Raw genomic sequence first — 19,378 nt, forward strand, 5'->3', positions numbered from 1 at the left:
ATCTTCCCCAACAAGCAGCACGGGAGAGCACCTCCTTAGCACACGTTTATTAAGGTGCATTTTTAGCTTGTTTACTGTATGTTATCATACTTTATGACTTTATTTGAAGCCGTACTGGAAATGTTGTAAAATAAAGCAAGTAAGAGATAATATTACAAATGCAAGAAGAGCCATTAGCCACCATACCTATTGTTTATTTACAGGGTATTTATTTTTAATTATTTATGATGTATGTAATTGCTCAGTTAAAGTAAATAAAGCATGGTCACCTGTAATATCAAAGAACTTGAACTTGTGAATAATTAAAAAAAAAGACAGAGAACAATATACTGAGGAGACAGGGTTTCAAAGAGGGCAAGACAGGTAGAGAATATTTGTCAGATAACAGGCCCTGACGAATGCTCTATTACTAATAAGAAACATAGATAAGAAATAAATTAATAAGAAATATATTAATATAGCTTAGTTAAGTATGACCAAAATTTTTAAGCCCAACTTTGTGTGCACATTCCCACCTATGGCCAAGGTTCAGCTTTTTGTGTTTCAATACTGTTCAAACTCAATCATTTTAATGTTTCTTGCACATTTTGCTTACTGTTTAAGCATTTTATTTGTTCTTTTGCTGTTGATATTTTTCCCCATGCCAATCTTCTGTTGAACTCAGTGGTGGGGAAAGCCCTTAAATGCATAATGAATAGTCTGTGAGGGACAATCTTATTTTTTGCAACAGTTATTAAAAACTTAACATTTAGTTTCAATTCAGAAGGTATTTAGGCTTAGCTGATGAAATATTTTCAAACATGAACTTGCCTTTAAATCTGAAACACAGGTCTATAGGGCTACAGGAACATTGGCGGTCATCTGTAGTTTTCAAGTGTGGGGGCTTTAAAGCCAAAACTTGGTGCTTTTGTTGGCCACAAGCTGAAGGCCTGGCAAGTCAGGGTGTGTAAGAATGTATGTATGGCACAGCAGGCCACTCCAAAAATCCACCAGAATGCAGGAACATCTACTAAATCCAAAATCTCAACCCCCCCCCCCCCCCCCCATTGTCCATCTCCAGCTGGACGACCCACAAACAAAACACCAGAATGCAGGGGGACACGTGAATATCAAACTGAATACAAAATTCCCACTTACTGCATGGTGTGTGGAAAAATTTTGCCGTCGACCCCCCCCCAAAAAAAATTTCACTCCAAGGAATTTTGAAAAGTTGGCAGCCCTGCCTTACAGGCCCCAGTGAGGATTGGACTCACAACCTCTGGTTTACAAGACCAGTGCGCTCACCGCTGCGCCAAAGCTGGGGAACAATAGTCTGTTAAGGGGAGGGAAGAAAGGAGGGAAGGGGGAAGAAGGGAAAAAGAGGAAAAAAAGGAAAAGGGAAGAGAAAAGATTATTAAGGGCTTAGCTTATGATTTTTATGTATTGAACCATGGTAAACATTAGTTGTGAATAATTTTTTAAAAATAATTTTTCTATTTTCCCATAAATATATTTGACTTTGGCATCGCCGGTTCGAATCCCACCTCCGGCAAAACAATTTGACATTCAGTACAATTGTAATATTTCATCAACTTTTATTAATATTGATATTAAACATGTTCCATCAAGTACTGTTGGCTTTTTTTAAAGGTTTTTGGTTGTTAAAGGTTTTTGATTGAGTGACAGCTAGTGTAAAGACTGACAAGTGTCTTTTGAATCACATCAGATTACGTTATATAACATGTTAACACTGATTAAAATAGATATTTGCCTCATATTTTCATCCAAAGTGTTTTTGCTATCCATGTGGTGTTAAAGGTATATTCTTCAAAGATTGTATTATATTAGCTTTTGTAGAATCCTTATTATAAAAACCTTAATTAAAAAAATATATAGTATATATATGAAAGTGCTTAAGTCACAAAAAGATCCATTTTGATATATTTAAAAAAAATTTATTTCACATTTATTCATAGAAACATATTTCACATTTATTCAAGATCACACAAAGAGTTGGGGCAGCGTGTCCCCACAAAAAATAACAGAACATATTTACACATTCAAAACAACAACAGCTCCTCTCTAGTGCAAACAAACAGTCTGCAGCCTGCCCCCAAACAAGAACAACAAATCACAGACTGTACCTTTAAGGAGGAGTCCTACACTTTTTTTAATTCATATAATTAAACAGTGAATTAATGGCACTGTAATATTCACAATTAATGAACAGCATTCACCAGCTTGCTTCAGCTTTACTCACTTGCGGGTCAGGATAAGCCTGAACATCTGGGCGTGTGGCAGGTCCAGCTGCTCCCGGACAGCTTGACTGGTCGACAAGTAATTCAGGGAACAGACCGTGCACCTGAGGGTTTCGGTCAGCATCAGGTAATACCTGTCAATGTCCAGGACTTTACGGGCCCTTTTATGGACACCATATCCAGTCAGCTGCTTTCCACAGGAGGGGCAGAAAACTCTCACTTTCCACAGGTGGTAGGGCATCCACACCATCAGCCTGTGTGTGAAAAAGTGGTCTGGAGTCGGGGTCTGGTGGTAAATGAGTGCTGGGACTGGGGGCTCATACCACAACTTCAGATCCGCTCGTAGTCTGCCAGACTGGAATATGGTGTTGGCAATCCAGCGCTGGTCCTGTGTGGGGATCGTCTTCCTCAACTCCCCTGGCAACCAAAATGAAGCTCCATCTCCTGCTTCATCCTGATAGGTTGAAGATAAAATAAGAATTAGTTTTATGCATGAATACAAGTTAAAACTCAGCAAATAAAATGCAGACACACACATATGCACGCACACATAAACACACACACACACAGACACACTCAAGTAATCTGTGTGACTTCTGTAGTGTGTTATTCCTACCAGGCTGCTGGTGTGGGTATCGCCATGTGGACATGCAGGAGGAGGAAGAGGAGCAGGGCTTGGGGTCCTCACGGAGGATGCAGCAGAGGGAGCAGGGCTTGGGGTCCTCACGGAGGATGCAGCAGAGGGAGCAGGGCTTGGGGTCCTCACGGAGGATGTAGCAGAGGGAGGAAGAGGAGTGGGGCTTGGGGTCCTTCTGGCCACTAGATGTGGCTTCAAAGAGGCTGACTGCACCCCGCCAAAACGTTGCTTGGTGAACTGAAAGCAGTTAACATTCAGTAAGAATTCAATGAAAACAGACACAGAACACTTAAAGCTCAAGTGGGATGGCATCATTCAAAGCAATCAGTATAAATCATATTCACCGCTGACAGGCTTGGAGGAGGCCGCAAGAAAGTCTTCTGAGCAGCTGCAGGGGCCACAGATCCCTGACTGGCTGGTGCTGGCTCTCCTGCCGCTGGTGACTGTGTGGCAGGCTGCTAAAATGGAATTACAGAATGGGAAGAGATAGTTAACAGCAGATGAGCATGTTTTAGTACCACAAAAGCTTGAAGAATCAGTCAGCACATCAAATAGCTCACCTTTGTGGTATGGAAATCACAAGTGCAGCCTGTGGGCCCACCAAAAAGTGTTGCCTGCCCACGTGTCTGGAGGGGGCATTTCTCTATCTACAATGACATCATTATCGCTCAGTCAAGAATGAGTTACTCAGTGTTCAACATACTAATCTCTGTTAAGCAGTCAGTACTGTCTTCCTACTTTACCTTTTGATAGAGGTCGTGCCATTTTTTTTGCCTTGGCGCTGGTCAGTTACCAGAGCCAGAGGGCCAAACTCCGCTGGAGGCAAAAGTTCTCAATCTCGCCATCCACTCCCCCTCCCCCATGCCTTTATGGCTCTTACTCATCTGAATGAAGAAAACGTAAAAATAAAGACAGTGATCACAATTTCCATTTATATAACGATAGAGAAATAGCTTGGATACACACATTAACACCCTTTATTCTTACACTAATGCTGGGACTGGTGCACATTTACTGTAAACAAGCCATATTCTTACACTAATGCTGGGGGACTGGTGCACACTTACTGTAAACAAGCCATATTCTTACACTAATGCTGGGACTGGTGCACACTTACTGTAAACAAGCCATATTCTTACACTAATGCTGGGACTGGTGCACACTTACTGTAAACAAGCCATATTCTTACACTAATGCTGGGACTGGTGCACACTTACTGTAAACAAGCCATATTCTTACACTAATGCTGGGACTAGTGCACACTTACTGTAAACAAGCCATATTCTTACACTAATGCTGGGACTGGTGCACACTTACTGTAAACAAGCCATATTCTTACACTAATGCTGGGACTGGTGCACACTTACTGTAAACAAGCCATATTCTTACACTAATGCTGGGACTGGTGCACACTTACTGTAAACAAGCCATATTCTTACACTAATGCTGGGACTGGTGCACACTTACTGTAAACAAGCCATATTGAGGTAACATTACAAGAGAATGCTAACAAATAAAATGCTAAACAAATTCAAACTATTGTTGGTTTATCATTGAATATCAACACTGAGTCAAGATAAATAGCCTAACGCACGTTTATAATCAACCATCATATTACCATCGTGGCAGAAGTTAATGTCCAACCACAAAATTACCATCGTAGCATAGGTTAAATATAATGTCCATCCTTACGTTAATATTATGCTAACATCATTCATATGTAAATCTATGCCTTTTGATCATCATATTTGCTTTCTTTACGTCAATAACAGTAATTTCGCAAAAACGCTGACATGCCATTGAATTGATATATGATCATTTTCCACAGGTATTAAACGTTAGCAAGACAGTAAACTTATCTGACAATCGTTTGTTCGTTGCTGAATTTACACAAAGTTTTTACAGAAAACTTTTATTCATAATATGGTCTTACTTTTAGTATTGCTGGATTGATGACGACAGCCGCTGAAAAAAGTGAACTGAGCGAAGATTCTCCGTTGCAAGGTACGCACAATCCAATGTGAGATTGGAGAGAGGCGCAGCGATTGGCTTGTGAGATTGGAGAATCCAATGTGAGATTGGAGAGAAGCGTAGCGATTGGCTTGTGAGATTGGAGAGAAGCGTAGCGATTGGCTGTGACATTGGAGAGATTGGACTCATAGAAACAGACTATCGCTGGAGCCTTAACGCTTTCTCAGCTGCTGAAGCTTGGGGCCACAGCAGAACCTTGAAGCTTCTGCACTGAGCCCCAAAACAGCCCCCAGAAACTGCTGTAAAGTCACTCACAACTTTAGTTCCTAGCTGCAGTTAGCTTCTGTTTACTATTTGTCTCGCAAAAATTGGACACGCATTTTAAATAATGCAGTGTGTCAATTGTAGAGTGGGCTGTGGGCTGTGGATTCTGGCTACTTTCTCATCTGAGCTAACAAAAACACTGGACAGGCCAAGCCCTCAAGAGACAAACCATAAGCACCATGAGTGACCTCACCACACTGTCCTGCACGTATACTGGATCAGTTTGGCGTGTCCACTGGTGTCGACAAAAGCCTGGATCAAGACCAGATTTTCTGATGCTGTTTGATGAAGTCACTGAAAGTGTCACCAAGGTTCAATTGCCTCGTTCACAATTTTCCATAAAACTTGATAAAACGAGTAAGAAAGTGGATCTGCTCATCTCCCCTGCTGCAGTGACAGACTCTGCACTGTACTACTGCGCTCTGGGGCCCACAGTGACAGGAAACCCAACTACACTGTACAAAAAGCACTACACATGACTGGAGCAGAGCCGTGCTTTTCTCATAAGATGGAGCTATTTATATGTTCACATGCACATTCTAACTGCCTGTATGTCAATTCGCTTTCGGATGATCAACCATCATTTTTGTCCTGATTATAAACTGTTAATGTTTAATTTGGATTTAGACCTAAATACTAATCCTCACCTCTAACTTCTTAAAAATACTAATGATTCGTTAAAACTTTGCTTTTTTTTATTATTTACTTCATTAACAATAATTATGTGCAAAATATATTCGTGGCCACCATATAGCCTTTAAAATTATTCTTGAAGTTGTAGCACAGTAATGATCCACTGAAAGCCTCGCAGTGTTCCTCACACACAGGTGAGACTTGCATGCTCCAGATATACTGATGATGCCCCAAGGATAATTTTTTTCTGATTTAAAAAAAAATAATCACATTTTATTTATTAACTGATTCTGCAGAAATGTCTTCATTCTTTTTTGTTGGTGGATGCAAGAAAAGAGAGCTGAGAGAGAGAGAGGAGGGGCAGAGCAACAGCAACACTAACTGAGAGAAGAAACTGGTAAAGATTCTCCTTTCCTCTTCATGTTTGGATGTTAATTACCCATTAACATACATGTCAACCTTTGGTCAATCAAACCTGTATAACCAACCTCCAAAATCCGTATTTCCCTTATAAAATCCGTATAAGATGCAAATTAAAATAATTTACCGAAAATTTGAATGATAATTAACAATGATAATGGCACTGGTCTCCTAAGCCAGGGACTATGGGTTCGAGTCCCATCTGGGGTGTGAGGTCAGCAGAGTGGTGCAGCGGGAGCGTGCTGGGCCCAGAGGCTGATGGATCGAAACCATCCTCTGCTAGCTGGTGGTCTTTTTACTCCAACGTTTTCCAGAAGGCAGCTATTGCAGGCTCCAGACCCACAGAAAGTGAGAGGTCAGCAGCGGGAGCGTGCCGGGCCCGGAGGTCGATGGATCGAAACCATCTTCTGTAGAGTCTGCCAAATTTTACTCCAACGTTTTCCATGACCCAGTGATTGTGGGTTCGAGACCCATGTGGGGTGTGCAGAGTGGCGCACCGGAAGCGCGCTGGGCCCAGAGCCCAGACGCCGACACAGTCCGCTGCTCTTTCTAGCCACTTTTCTTCCCAAAATTCCAAGCAGAGGCAATAAATGTCATCTATCTGTCTTACTAGAAATTTGGTGGCTGGCCTCAAAAATTGTCCATCAGGAGGCCTGATTTTCAGTGCTCTGTCACTAGTTTGCCATTGGTCAGTGCTTTGTATCACGCAGACAGGCACATAGGCATTATGGGAGTGAAGTAAGGCCCACCGCATCTACCAATTGTTGTCACAGTATGTTACCCATCTGTACGACTCACAGATCAGAGCTCTTTGGGTAGCAAAGATCCTGGTCAGTGAATCAGGAAAAATCAGAGTGATTTCATGGTTTTCTAACTTTTTTCCACATGTTCTTCTTAAGCACAAGACATAAAATGTAATTAATCAAGTGCCCTGAATTGTACACATACAGTCGTTCATTTTCTGTACCCATGAGCTATCTCAGGGGTAACCCAGACACATTCACACCTCTGGGCTATTCAGAGTTTTCGCTTGACCTTCTCTAGGTCTAGGAACTGGGGCAGGAACCCGGAGCACCCGGTGCCAATCCTCACAGGCACGAAGAGAGCATGCATGCTCCAGGCATAAAGGCTGCCGGTCACCCACTAGGCTCAAGCCCAGACCCTGCTCGGTGTGAGTTGACACTGCTAACCACCGCAACATTATGCGGCCTATGTAAATTCAGTACAAAGCTGTGCTTTCCAGTGTAAAATTGGTTGGCTACGACTGGCAGTGTACATGCTTCCAAAGAAAAGTCTACTTACTTAAGTCGGGGTAAAATGCCTTGTGAGCAATTTGTGACTGGAATGAGGACGTGCTGATATTAAAGCCGGACGTTGCAAGCGTTTGACTTTGGTGCAGACCCAGCAAATTATTTCAAACTGAGCAAACACAAAAGAAGTTTCTGTCACGGAGATGAGAGACGGCTGAGGAACGAGCCTAGCTATTTTTGAGTGGCTGCCCTTTTTCGTCGGGTTGTGGCAGAGCCCCAGTAGCCTAATGGATAAGGCACTGGTCTCCTAAGCCAGGGACTGTGGGTTTGAGTCCCATCGGGTGTATGAGGTCAGCAGAGTGGTGCAGCGGGAGCGTGCTGGGCCCATAACCCAGAGGCCGATGGATCGAAACCATCCTCTGCTAGCTGGTGGTCTTTTTACTCCAATGTTTTCCAGAAGACAGCTATTGCAGGTGAGGAGTGGGCAAGGAGATGTTCTGATTATTTAACAGATTGTCAGCTACACAAGAAATCCTGCCTCAGCCAGCCCCAGGATGTTTGTGCGCCGCCACCAGCCTTCCATCCCCTGCCCCTGGCCCAGTGGTTTGAGGAAGTGCATGCCAAGGATGGTTTCGGCTGTGGACCTCCACTGTGCGTTTGGATGTGTTCCACTTCATGAGGCGGTTCGCTGACGGTCTCACCACAGAACACCATCCACTGTATGGTACGTTCTGTTCTAAATTGTCAAGCACAATTTTTGAGTGGGACAAGCAGGATATCTGTCATCTGAAGGAGGCCAAGCAGGCAGAGCTGAAGAAGAAACATCCTGGCTATGAGCCAACAGATGCTCAGGTGTTGGCGACCATCAGCACAAGTGAGCTAGCGAGGCACTGCCGCAGGAGAACCCAAGGGGTAGAAGAGACCCGTGCACTCATCAAAAGTCTGCTTGACTCCATGTGGCAGCTGGTGGACAGCACTGGACTGCACCTCATCAATCACAAGAGCATGCCTCGAGTGTGGGAGATACAGCAGAAACACCTTGCCTGCATCCAGGATCCACCAGGAGTGCAACTGTACACCAACATTGGGTCAGGGGTGGAGAAAGGGGACAAGACACTTGACACTATTTTTTCCTCTTTTTCTCTTCTTTTCCCCCATTTTCTTATTTTTCTTTTTTCTTTTCTTCCCCCCTTCTTACAGTCCATTATGCCCCTCGCCTGGCCGGGAAGGCAGCTATGCCAGCCACTATACCACCAATGCTGCAGACCTACCCTGGGGACACATGCCTAAGTGCCATTGCTTCTGTATTTGAGGCCCAGGCAACAGCTGATCAGCCCAAGAGCTGAGGTTTCTGTAGTGTAGTGGTTATCACATTCGTCTCACACGTGAAAAGTCCCTGGTTCAAAACCGGGCAGAAACAGCAGTGGGTTGGTTTATTTATTTATTCATTTTTTGAGCGACTGCTGAGCTGTGATCTCTGCTCTGACCGTGCCAACTACAGAAGCAAGTGTTTGCTTTTCACCAGCCAAGGTATGGACACATTTACTGAACAAATCTTACACAGTGACTCTCCAGTTCTCTGTTTGTGGACAAACATACACCTGTCGCTTGTTGCCAACGAAAGGAAAACACACAGGAGCCTGTGTTGTTCACGGCTTCATGGGTCGACCGTGCGCAGGGGCAAACTGATGTCATTCAAACCTGCAAACAACTACTTACAGTACATTGCTCGTGGAAAGTGGAAGGACTGTGGAAGCATGGACATTGCAATTGGTCACAAGGAGGTGGTGTTCTCAAATACCACTTGGTTGCTTGTTTACAGAGTGAGGTCAGGTCAACAGGGCTGCACACGGCATCAGAACGCTGCAAAGTGGCACTGACTCTGGAATGCTTCATCATGTATCAACGAGTATTTGCCAGCCAACATTCAGACACATTTGCTTATTAACTCTAAAGCCGTGACTGTGCAGTTCTCCGTTTGTGGAAAACAGGCAAAGTAGCTTGTCACCAACGAAAGAAAAACACGCAGGTGCCCGTGTTCTTCAAACACGCCCAGGTTTGCGCAAACTGATGCTATTCGACTACATGCAATGCGAGCGGAAAGCAGAAGGAGCAGCCCTCAGTCACCTCCCGATCCGTTCCTGCTGTTTCCTCCCAAGTGCCTCGCCACACTATCTGCCTTTGGCCCGGAATCGAACCCAAGTCAACTGCTTGGAAGGTAGCTATGCCAGCCACTATACCACCAACGCTGCAGGCCTACCCTGGGGACACATGCCTAAGTGCCATTGCTTCTGTATTTGAGGCCCAACACTGCAAAAAATGCCCTCTAAAAAAATAAGAAAAATATATAGTGTTTCGGGGGAAAATCACTTATTTTAAGCAAAATAATCTGCCAGTGCAGCAAGATAATGGGACTTGGTAAGATTTCTTAAAACAAGAAAAAAATATGCAAGTAGTAAGCATACCAAAAATCTTAAATTAAGCATAAAAAGCTAGTTTTTATTTTACTTGTTAAGATTTTCTCTCTTATTCTAAGCCATTTCTTCTGATTTTCAGTAATTATTGCTTAGAAACCAATTTCATCTGAGCAAATATTGCTCAAAATTAGAATTTAATAGGCTTAAAAACAAGGCAAATGTGCTTGATTCCAGCTTATTTAAAGGCTCAAAACAAGTTTGTTTTTCTTAGCTAGAATACTTATTTTCTTATCTAGAATAAATTTCCTGTTTAGGTGTGATGAATGTAGGGGAAAAATAGACTGGACAAGAACTTCAGATCTGCATTTTTATTTTTATTATATCAACAAAATGCTGCAAAACACAAGTTGGCATGAGAGGCATAGCAGGCTATGGGGCAGCAAGGAATTAGAAGACGGCCTTCAATGAACACAAAAATAAAACTTTGTTCTGTTTCACACAATGAATGTCTCAGGCACGCACACCTCACTCACATGCACTAGCTAAGAAAGGCCTACCAGTCAGCTTTGGCACATTTAAAGGCCGTGGTTTGGTCTTTCTCATGAATCTTATCACCCAAGACCTCGGTCTGAAGGATCGAAAGAACAGATGCCACACATTTCGGGTACGTCATATGAAAAGCGTAGTAGTACGCCATGATGTATAGGATGGATTCCCCAAGACCGCTCCTAGGGAATGATGTGACAGGAGCATTTCCAGCACAGAAAAAGCAGTCTCCCTCTCCCACTAGGACAAACGGTGTGGCGAGTGGCCGTCTTCTTAGGTATACGCCTGGGTCCTCTGTGGGCTGAACATTAACACACAGTATTACTTAAATCCAACCTCCTCCAGACACATACTGGATTAACTCAAACCTGCAAATAGAAATAACAAATAGAAAGTTGCAGAAGGTTATGGAATAAATTGTATTTACCGGTAGAACATGAATGAGTGCCTCTGATAGAGATGCCATCTTCTTTGGTGCGGGGTAACCGGAAGGAAACATAGCTGGCACTGAGATGATTAGATGGCTTGCTCATCTACGGGGGGGGAAGTAATTTGAATTACTCACAATTACTCAACAATAAACAGTGACAAGCCATCATCATGAAATTGGCCATTTCAGAAGGATTCCAAACCCTTACCAGCAGGAAGTCCCAGCGGGGGCTTCAGTGCCTTCTTGTAGACGCCATAAAAGGTGAGTTTGGTTCTGAAGTCTGCCCAACGCTCCCTCAGCTCTTTCACATAGTGCATGTTGTCCTTCGCAACTATTCGTCGCAGCTCATCAAGAACCTAGGCATTTTATTGCAAAAAAAGTGGGTAAACACAACTCATGTTTTAACATACAGAGCTATAATTGTAATGAACATTAATTTTAAATGAAATTAGCAGGTACACAGATGAGTAAAGCTACACCACATTAACTTAATTTATATTCAAGCATTATCATTCTTACCTTTTAAGATGTTGATGGCCACACTGTCTAATTTTTCCATGACATCCATATTCCTGTTGTGAGCAAAGCAGTTTATTTTCGACAACTCATTTTAGACACTAATTTACCATCTTTTTCAAAACATGCAAGCCATACATTGGGCGGAGAATAGTGCAAAGTCACCCAATCGGATTTTTAACCAGGCAGAATTATTGTTTGGGGAAAGTATCCAATTAACACTTGACACATACAGCATGTCTGTAAGTCGGAGTATAGCCGCATTACTGTACACCAGAAACGACCAAAGCGACGGAAGTTATTATTTCTCTATGGAGGGCCGGCGAACTCAGCGACCAAAGCGAATTCGCCGGGGGCGAAGCGAAATGGGCGACCAGAGCAAATTTCAGAAGTTAAAAGTCAGTTAATATTATGTAATGAACTATGACACGGTTCAGCGAAAACCAATTGGAATGTTCATATCTTCGAATGTCCCAGGCTGACAAGCCAGAGCCGTTCTGTGATTAGTGAAATCAAACATGTCAATATCACGTCCAGAGCGAATTCATGGCGAAACTTCTTCAACGACCTCAGCTACTTGGTCGCTTTGGTCGTTTCTGGTGTACACGTACAGTTACTCAAAACAATCAATTGTATGTTCAGACCGAAAACGACCAAAGCGTGGTCAAGGACGCTGAAGAAGTTTCGCCATGAACTGGCTTCATTCGCTCTCAACGTGATATTGACATGTTTGATTTAGGTAATCACAGAATGGCTCTGGTTTGTCAACATGGGACATTCGAAGATATTAACATTCCAATTGGATTTCGCCAAACCGAGGAAAGAAATGCACCAGATATAACACTACACCACCCAATGCTGATTGCTAAATCTCTGCTTAGCATGCTGTAAGCACAAAAATTAGTCTAGGAATTTACCATTTAGCTTAAGAACAATTACTTGTAATAAGGCACGAACACAACACTCACTATATATAGGCCTACTATAAAACTGACCAGTGGCGCACCATCTGCAAACCCGAGAGCAGAGTCCGTCTCTGAGCGGAGTGATGTCCATGTGTGTGTGTGTGGGGGAAACTAGCGGCTTGAAGTCACGTGTCATGCAGATGGGTCCCTAACTCGCTAACATGCAGACCAAAGGCAAAACCTAGAGCTTATACTAAGGGCAGTGGCGATCCTCGAGTGATTTACTCCCCGGGCAAAACCCCCTGCTGGCAGTGTTGCCAGATTGGGCGGGTTTAGGTGCTTTTTGGCTGGTTTTGAACATATTTTGGGGTGGAAAACGTTAGCAATATCTGGCAACACTGCCTGCTGGTAGTACTATTGTAGTAAAGTCTTTTTGATGACTAGTACAACGTTCCGCTGGCGGGATTGTGCATATTATGGGGCTATGACAAGTTAGGCACACACACACACTGATGACGTCACCTGCGCAACTTTGGTATAGAGGGCTACCGCATGACGTCACCGCGCCGCGAGATTTTGTTAAGTGCCATATTGGAAGACCAAGTACACATCTATGCAAGTACATACATTCATAAAACAAACTACACCTGAAATGTAGCCAGGGCCGGTTCTGCCCTAATCTGGACCCGGGTGCAACATCGCGCAACCCCCCCCCCCCAAAAAAAAAAACAAAACACCAGTCTAAATCAGGACAACCATCACATAACTATAACTATAAACATTGTATACCAACTATTTTAACTAAATGGGCTATAATAAATAAGCCTGCAGGCAGCCACGGCGGGCTGCCTCAGAAAACTAACCATTTGTCCTACCTTAAAACTCGTTTTGCATTTTCTCCCTCCTTTTTTGTATTTTCGACCCTCCGTTTATTTTCTTTCCTTTTCTGAAAACCCGATTTGTGTCCAGACATTTTGTTCTGCTACCAACGAACTAACTCGTCAGGTCTCGTCTCTCGAGTCCGCGATGATTCCCGTGGGAAGGGCAACAACTGATACATTTTTACAAACAACCAATAAACAGCCAATAGGGAGGTTGCAACGTTCAGGCTCTCCTTTGCTCAGAGACACTCAGTAATGCACTTATTCTCTGTCTCCCGGCAGAAAGCTCCTTGGTTTGCTTGTGTCTCAATCACAGCTGGTATTCTGTAGAAAGACTTCTTTTCACCTTTCCCATCAGCTTTGTTGGAACCCTAACACAGCACAAAAGTTTACCATTGTAGGTTTATGATGAATCAAGTGCCTCGTGGGTTTAAATTCCGCGCGCTGCCGTTATTTCCCCCTAATCACGAGTTTGTTGGTCTTCCAATATGGCGCAGGGTTTGTTTACTTCCGGTTTCCGGTGACGTCAGTGAAAAGGGTATATTGGGCTTCCCCAACCAAAATGTTCACACACACACACACACACACACGCACGCCCGTCTAGTTTTTTTTTTTTTCGGGGGGACCTTTTTTCTTGGGGGGGGTGGGACCGTTTTTTTTTTCGCCCCCCCGCGATGCCGCCCCGGGCGGCTGCCCGGTTGGCCCGCCCCCAGGACCGCCCCTGACTAAGGGATTCACGCTGCTATTCTGCCCGACCGTTGCCAACAAAAGACAGCGTATGCATGTATAAAATGTAATTAGCTGTGTACAATAAATCATGCGAGGTTACCACATAAGGCGAACATGTACCGTATGTGGTCTCCCCGTCAGGAAGTCCAGCAGCCAGTTGCACAGGGAGGTGTTGAGTCCCAGCTGGTCCAGTTTGTGAATGAGCTGCTGAGGAATGATTGTGTTGAATGCTGAGCTAAAATCTATGAACAGCATTCTGACATACGAGTCTTTTGAGTCTTATTCTTTCTTTTTTAAAATAAAGTAACCATTCCTAAATCTATTATAATACCATATGAAAGTACAAAATAAAAGGACCAAATTCCTATTTTTCAGTTTCATTTAAAAAGCGCGTTAAATAAGAAAAAAAAATATTTCCTAGACCGTAAGACATGCTACAATATCAGATTAGTATATGAAGCCGAAAGAGCAAACTGCTATCCCAGCTCCTTACTTAAAAAAAAAAAAATCTGCTTGATATAACGCTCCTGTTTAGAGAACAAATCAAATTGATTAGAATAAATACTACACTTGATCCTGATTGAAATGCGGAGAAATGATAACTTACTGCAGCTAATGGCTTTAAATATACCACTTCCACATATTAAACTCCAGGAAGGTAAATACAGCTAGACTCCGCCCCCAACAGCTGGATCCTTTTAAAGAGAGACATCGCCTTTTGAGGCGTGTAGGAGATGCTTTAATGCAAAAAGATCAATAGTTCTAACATTCTTTGACTAAAAATGTTCAGCTCTGCCAGAGCAAAGCCTACAAAAATATACTGAGCTCATTAACATTTCTCTGCACAGAAATCTTTAGTAAAAGGCGAAAGATTTATGCGTCAATGAAGAGAAACCTGAGCTGCACTGAACACTGGATCAGGTTAGTGACACTGGATTGGAGGTGCAGAAAGCTGGTATAGGGTAAGGTGGCCTGGGCCAATCTCTTACACCTTTACAGCTTTATTAGCCATTGCACACAGGCAGAGAAATGTCTGACCAACGAGCTTTTTTGAAAGAAAGATCGATCGATCGATCGATCGATCGATCGATAGATAGATAGATAGATAGATAGATAAGCAAGCGGGGTGGGGGTGTTGAATTTTGAAAAGGAACAGTTGAGTGCTGAGTGATCTGTCCAATATCACGGGTGTAGGCCTATAAATTAAATATGAAAACATCAGCTGGAGTTTGATTATTGACAGGAACGCTGTTGACCCCAGCAGTAAGTGCTTTCCATACCACATTTTTTATTGATAAATGAGAGCTATTGCGTCATCCTTGTTAGTATAGTGGACAGTATCTCCGCCTGTCACGCGGAAGACCGGGGTTCGATTCCCCGACGGGTAGCCTTTAAAATTTATTAACTTGCGCAGCAGGGGGATGGAGGGGTTCGCACTGCAAGAAGGTTCTGGGTTTGAGCCCAGTGGCTGGTGGGGGCCTTTCTGTGGTGAGTTTGCGTGTTCTCCCTGTGTCAGCTCTGGTTAACCCCACAGTTCAAAGACATGTAGTTCGGTTAACGTGGGGTGGTGTTGGGCTGAAGTGCCCTTGAGTGTATGCATATATAAAATGTTTGTGTATATATATGAATGACCACATTTTGTGTCAATTAAATCTTATTAATAGTAACAGATCTAGATAAATCCAGTAACTATAGACCATACTTTAATATGCCTAAAGTCAATGTCGATTATGACTATTATGAATTGCCAATGGTAGACCCTCTGATGATGTTCTTCTAATATTCTATTTCTAAGTTGAGTAAAAGTCAGACAAAAAAAAGTTTTCTGTGTTTTTAGCTTTTAGGTAAATATTGGAAAATTGAGTTAGCTAATTTAATGGACGCCCGCTAACATATCTTTGCGCATGGAGCCTTAGCAAACCTCCCTCGTGATAGTGAGAACTGGCAGCCTGGATTTTTCCATTGGCTCGCGCGCTCGACCCCCAATCCAATGTTGCTTTGGTCGGCCAAAGTTATGAGGTTGCTGTGGGGTACTAAGACTAGACTAAATAACAAAATTAAATGATTCAGACATCCCTAGTCTCCCGAGTGCTCTGGGAGTCTCCCCGGGAGCATGTAGACAGAGACAGGAAAGGCAGGAGAAACTTGATCTAAGTCTTATTTGGAAAGTTGTAAATTAAATTGGAATGACTGGCTATTGCTGATATGTGGTTTGATGTTGTGACATGTCAGTAAGTGTAGCAAACAATTGATTTGATTGATGTAGATTTATGGTGTGAAATGTAAAGAACTATTGTTAATATGTGAATTGATGGTGTGAGATGTAAACAAGTAATGCAAATAATAGTGTAGATTGATGAGATGTAAATACTATTGCTAATATGTGAATTGGTGGTGTATATTGTGAATAGGTTTTACAAATTACAGTGTAGATTGATGGTGAAACGTAGGCGTAATAAGTTACCAATATGTGCATTGATGTGAGATATAAATAACTAGGCCATAAGCTGATAAAATATGTATTAAACTGATGGTGCGATAAATAAAAATGTTTTGAGAGATATTGACCACTGTGAGTGAAGAAGAGCTCTCCCTCCTTACAAAAGCCAATTTAACCACTGTCCGAACCAATGGATTTTTGAACAAAATGCTCTGAACGGATCAAACTTTGGTGCGCGAACCAGAACGGAACCCGTTCCCTGTTGGTGGAAAAGGGCTACGTGTCAGTCGGTGCAAAGTCTTGTCGGGTCCATATCTTGTCTGACCAGTAGAGGGAGCGCACATGAAATCACCACCAGTGTCTTGTGCTGACTTGGAAGAGGAGGGGCCAAAAATTATGCAAAACCCTGCTTGGACGCTTTGCCTGCCCTCATGGAGCGGCCTACACCCTTGCAGGGTTACATCTCAGCCAGGTAAAGAAGCTTATACTTACCTGGCAGCAGTGATGGGAATAACGGCGTTACAAATAAACGGCGTTACTAACGGCGTTACTTTTTTTAGTAACGAGTAATCTAACTAATTACTTTTTACATCGTTATAACGCCGTTCCCGTTACTTACAATAAAACGCTCTGCGTTACTTTATTAAAGCTGTTCTCATCTGGCACGCTGCTCGCTCAGCCTTTCTTTCCTCTGCTTTAGTGAGGGGCGGGGAGACGCGAGACAACGGCACAGTAAGCCAATCAGAGTAGATTTGGACAACATACGTAGGTAGGCTCCGCCTACTGCACTACTGCGCACACTTCAATCAGAAGACCCAGCGATGGCGAGCGGTCAGCCCAGCACTGCGCTTTCACACTGGAAATACAGCCATTACTTTTCATTACTTGAAATAAAAGGCAAGAGTGTTTACGTGCAATGCACATTATGTCGAGGAACAAAGCGTTTGTCCTCGTCAGTGGCCAGTAATTAGTAACATAATTTTAATAACTACAAAAATATATTACATTTGATAGATGTCTTATCTCACATTGTCCCACAAAAATATTAATATAGTGTAGATAACGTTACTAATTGGTTCTGTTAAGTGTCCATTTCAGTCATTAAACACATTTAACATTCACTTTTATTATGATTACACTAATTTAATTTGATTTTTTTTTTTTTAGGGGGAACAAAATGTAACGGAATAATTACTTTCTCTGGTAATTAGTTACTTTTATGACAAAGTAACTCCGTTAGTAACTCAGTTACTTTTTGGGAAAAGTAACTAGTAACTATAACTAATTACTTTTTGAAAGTAACGTGCCCAACACTGCCTGGCAGGGGCAACACTATGATCAAGAAGGTGGTTTGTCCAAAGTGAGGCCCAGCCATTGCACTCCAGTTGTGCTGACCTTTGTGAATTCCTCAAATGCAGGAATCTCAACTGCGTAATTTCTGGTAGTGGGTGACTGCGTTCGCGCTCTCCCCTTTTGCCTAATTCTGTTACAGTCAAAAATAGAGCTGTTTGTCTTTCTGAAGTTTTTCTTTTCTTTGTGTTCAGATGTTTTACATCAAGAGCTACTAGCTGCTTTAAATCTTGGAGGAGCTAGAAGGGTTATGCTCTTAAGGGTAACATGTGGAAAAAATCTCTCTGGTTCTGTGTATTGCTGCATTTCTGAGCACTAGGAAACAGATTTTGTTCAGGCTTCTTTTATCCTTAGCACCCAGCTAGGGTTTCCATGAGTTTTGAGCAGAAAATGGTTGTTGAGGATGCACCGTGGACGGAGAGAATTTCACCGGGGTCATGCAGACCTTTGCGAATTCCTCAAATGCAGGAATATCGACTGCATAATTTCTGAAAGTGGGGGAATGCGTTCCTGCTCTCTCCTCGTTCCCATAACCCTGACAGAGTCAAAAATAGAGCTGGTGGCTTTTCTATCTATCTATCTATCTATCTATCTATCTATCTATCTATCTATCTATCTATCTATCTCCTTCCTTCCTTCTTTCCCCTCCCCTGATGTTGTGCGCTGGAGTGCAAGTTGCACGATGTGTTTGAAGTCTTATGAAGACAAGTGGGCTCAGGGACCAAAGTGCAGCATGTGGAGAAAATGTAGCTGGCTCCGCATGTTGCTGTTATTTTCGCTCTGCTCGCACGGCTTTCCGACCACCAGGGAACGTGTTCTTGAACGGGTTTAGGTCAGGCTTCTGGGAACCTTGGCACGAGCAAGGGTCTCGATCAGGGGCATCACTAGGAATTAAGCTTTACTGGGGCACTGCACCCCCCCGCACAATGCACCTTAACGTTCCTGGACAACCTATGCAAAGTGGATAATTCTTATGCTCTCGTGGATTAAGTTATGCAAGGAATAGGCCAACTAGACGGAAAACACATCCCAGTCCCCAAAAAAATTATTGTTGGCATTTGGGCTTTTAATGCATGCTGATGCTAAACGTGTCACCTCAACTCTCACGATTCACGAACTTAGCTGGTTAGTTATGACTGACTAGCACATAGCCTACAACCTTAATCTTACCTCTCTCACCCTCCTCCTCATCTGTCACTTTCCCTGGCCCTGTCTCTGCTTCGTGAGAAGAATTGTCTGATATCCATCTGGAAAAGTAATTTAATATCGTTTAATTCGATGTAGTTTAATGGGTTTGTTAGAATATGGTTTGCTTAGTTTTGTTGCAAAAACTTCGTGCTACCTTAACTCATCCAGAGTCCGTTCTCTGACTCATCCAAAGGGTAGACTCATCTCTCCAGTAGGCTAAATGGACTCATGGCACGCCACACGCACGCTATGTTTACAGTGAGAATCTCCCAGACCAATCAGAAAATTAGTTAGAAAGAAGAGGCGATGGGCGGCACGGTGGTGTAGTGGTTAGCACTGTCGCCTCACAGCAAGAAGGTCCTGCGTTCGAGCCCCGGGGCCGGCGAGGGCCTTTCTGTGTGGAGTTTGCATGTTCTCCCCGTGTCCGCGTGGGTTTCCTCCGGGTGCTCCGGTTTCCCCCACAGTCCAAAGACATGCAGGTTAGGTTAACTGGTGACTCTAAAT

The 19,378-nt window shown here is 43.1% G+C and overlaps 1 protein-coding gene and 4 non-coding genes across 5 annotated transcripts; 2 read left to right on the forward strand and 3 right to left on the reverse strand.

Annotated features, from left to right (window-relative positions):
* Positions 1 to 2,235: 2,235 nt before the first annotated feature.
* On the reverse strand, positions 2,236 to 3,513 carry LOC132884184 (uncharacterized). Its single transcript, XM_060918025.1, has 4 exons — positions 3,489 to 3,513; positions 3,226 to 3,332; positions 2,854 to 3,111; positions 2,236 to 2,691 (listed from the first exon to the last, which is right to left on the reverse strand). The coding sequence occupies exons 1-4, from the start codon at positions 3,511 to 3,513 to the stop codon at positions 2,236 to 2,238; spliced, it is 846 nt and encodes a 281-aa protein (XP_060774008.1).
* A 5,306-nt stretch (positions 3,514 to 8,819) lies between these two features.
* Positions 8,820 to 8,892, forward strand: trnav-cac (transfer RNA valine (anticodon CAC)). Its single transcript has one exon. It is a non-coding gene; the product is annotated as a tRNA-Val (tRNA).
* A 5,411-nt stretch (positions 8,893 to 14,303) lies between these two features.
* On the reverse strand, positions 14,304 to 14,496 carry LOC132898863 (U2 spliceosomal RNA). Its single transcript, XR_009656593.1, has one exon. It is a non-coding gene; the product is annotated as a U2 spliceosomal RNA (small nuclear RNA).
* Positions 14,497 to 14,684: 188 nt separating this feature from the next.
* On the reverse strand, positions 14,685 to 14,799 carry LOC132895586 (U5 spliceosomal RNA). The gene has a single exon (XR_009655781.1). It is a non-coding gene; the product is annotated as a U5 spliceosomal RNA (small nuclear RNA).
* Positions 14,800 to 17,646: 2,847 nt separating this feature from the next.
* Positions 17,647 to 17,809, forward strand: LOC132896871 (U1 spliceosomal RNA). The gene has a single exon (XR_009656191.1). It is a non-coding gene; the product is annotated as a U1 spliceosomal RNA (small nuclear RNA).
* The last annotated feature ends 1,569 nt before the right edge of the window (positions 17,810 to 19,378 follow it).

The sequence above is a fragment of the Neoarius graeffei genome, chromosome 1 (genome assembly GCF_027579695.1).
Source record: "Neoarius graeffei isolate fNeoGra1 chromosome 1, fNeoGra1.pri, whole genome shotgun sequence".
NCBI lineage: Eukaryota > Metazoa > Chordata > Actinopteri > Siluriformes > Ariidae > Neoarius > Neoarius graeffei.

Bases quoted from the DNA above. Each gene is read 5' to 3' on its own strand.
- LOC132884184 (XM_060918025.1), bottom strand. From the start codon at position 3,513: ATGCCCCCTCCAGACACGTGGGCAG. The intron at 3,112-3,225 runs GTCAGCGGTGAA...AACTGCTTTCAG, and splicing joins TTGCGGCCTCCTCCAAGCCT to TTCACCAAGCAACGTTTTGG. The intron at 2,692-2,853 runs GTAGGAATAACA...TCAACCTATCAG, and splicing joins ATACCCACACCAGCAGCCTG to GATGAAGCAGGAGATGGAGC.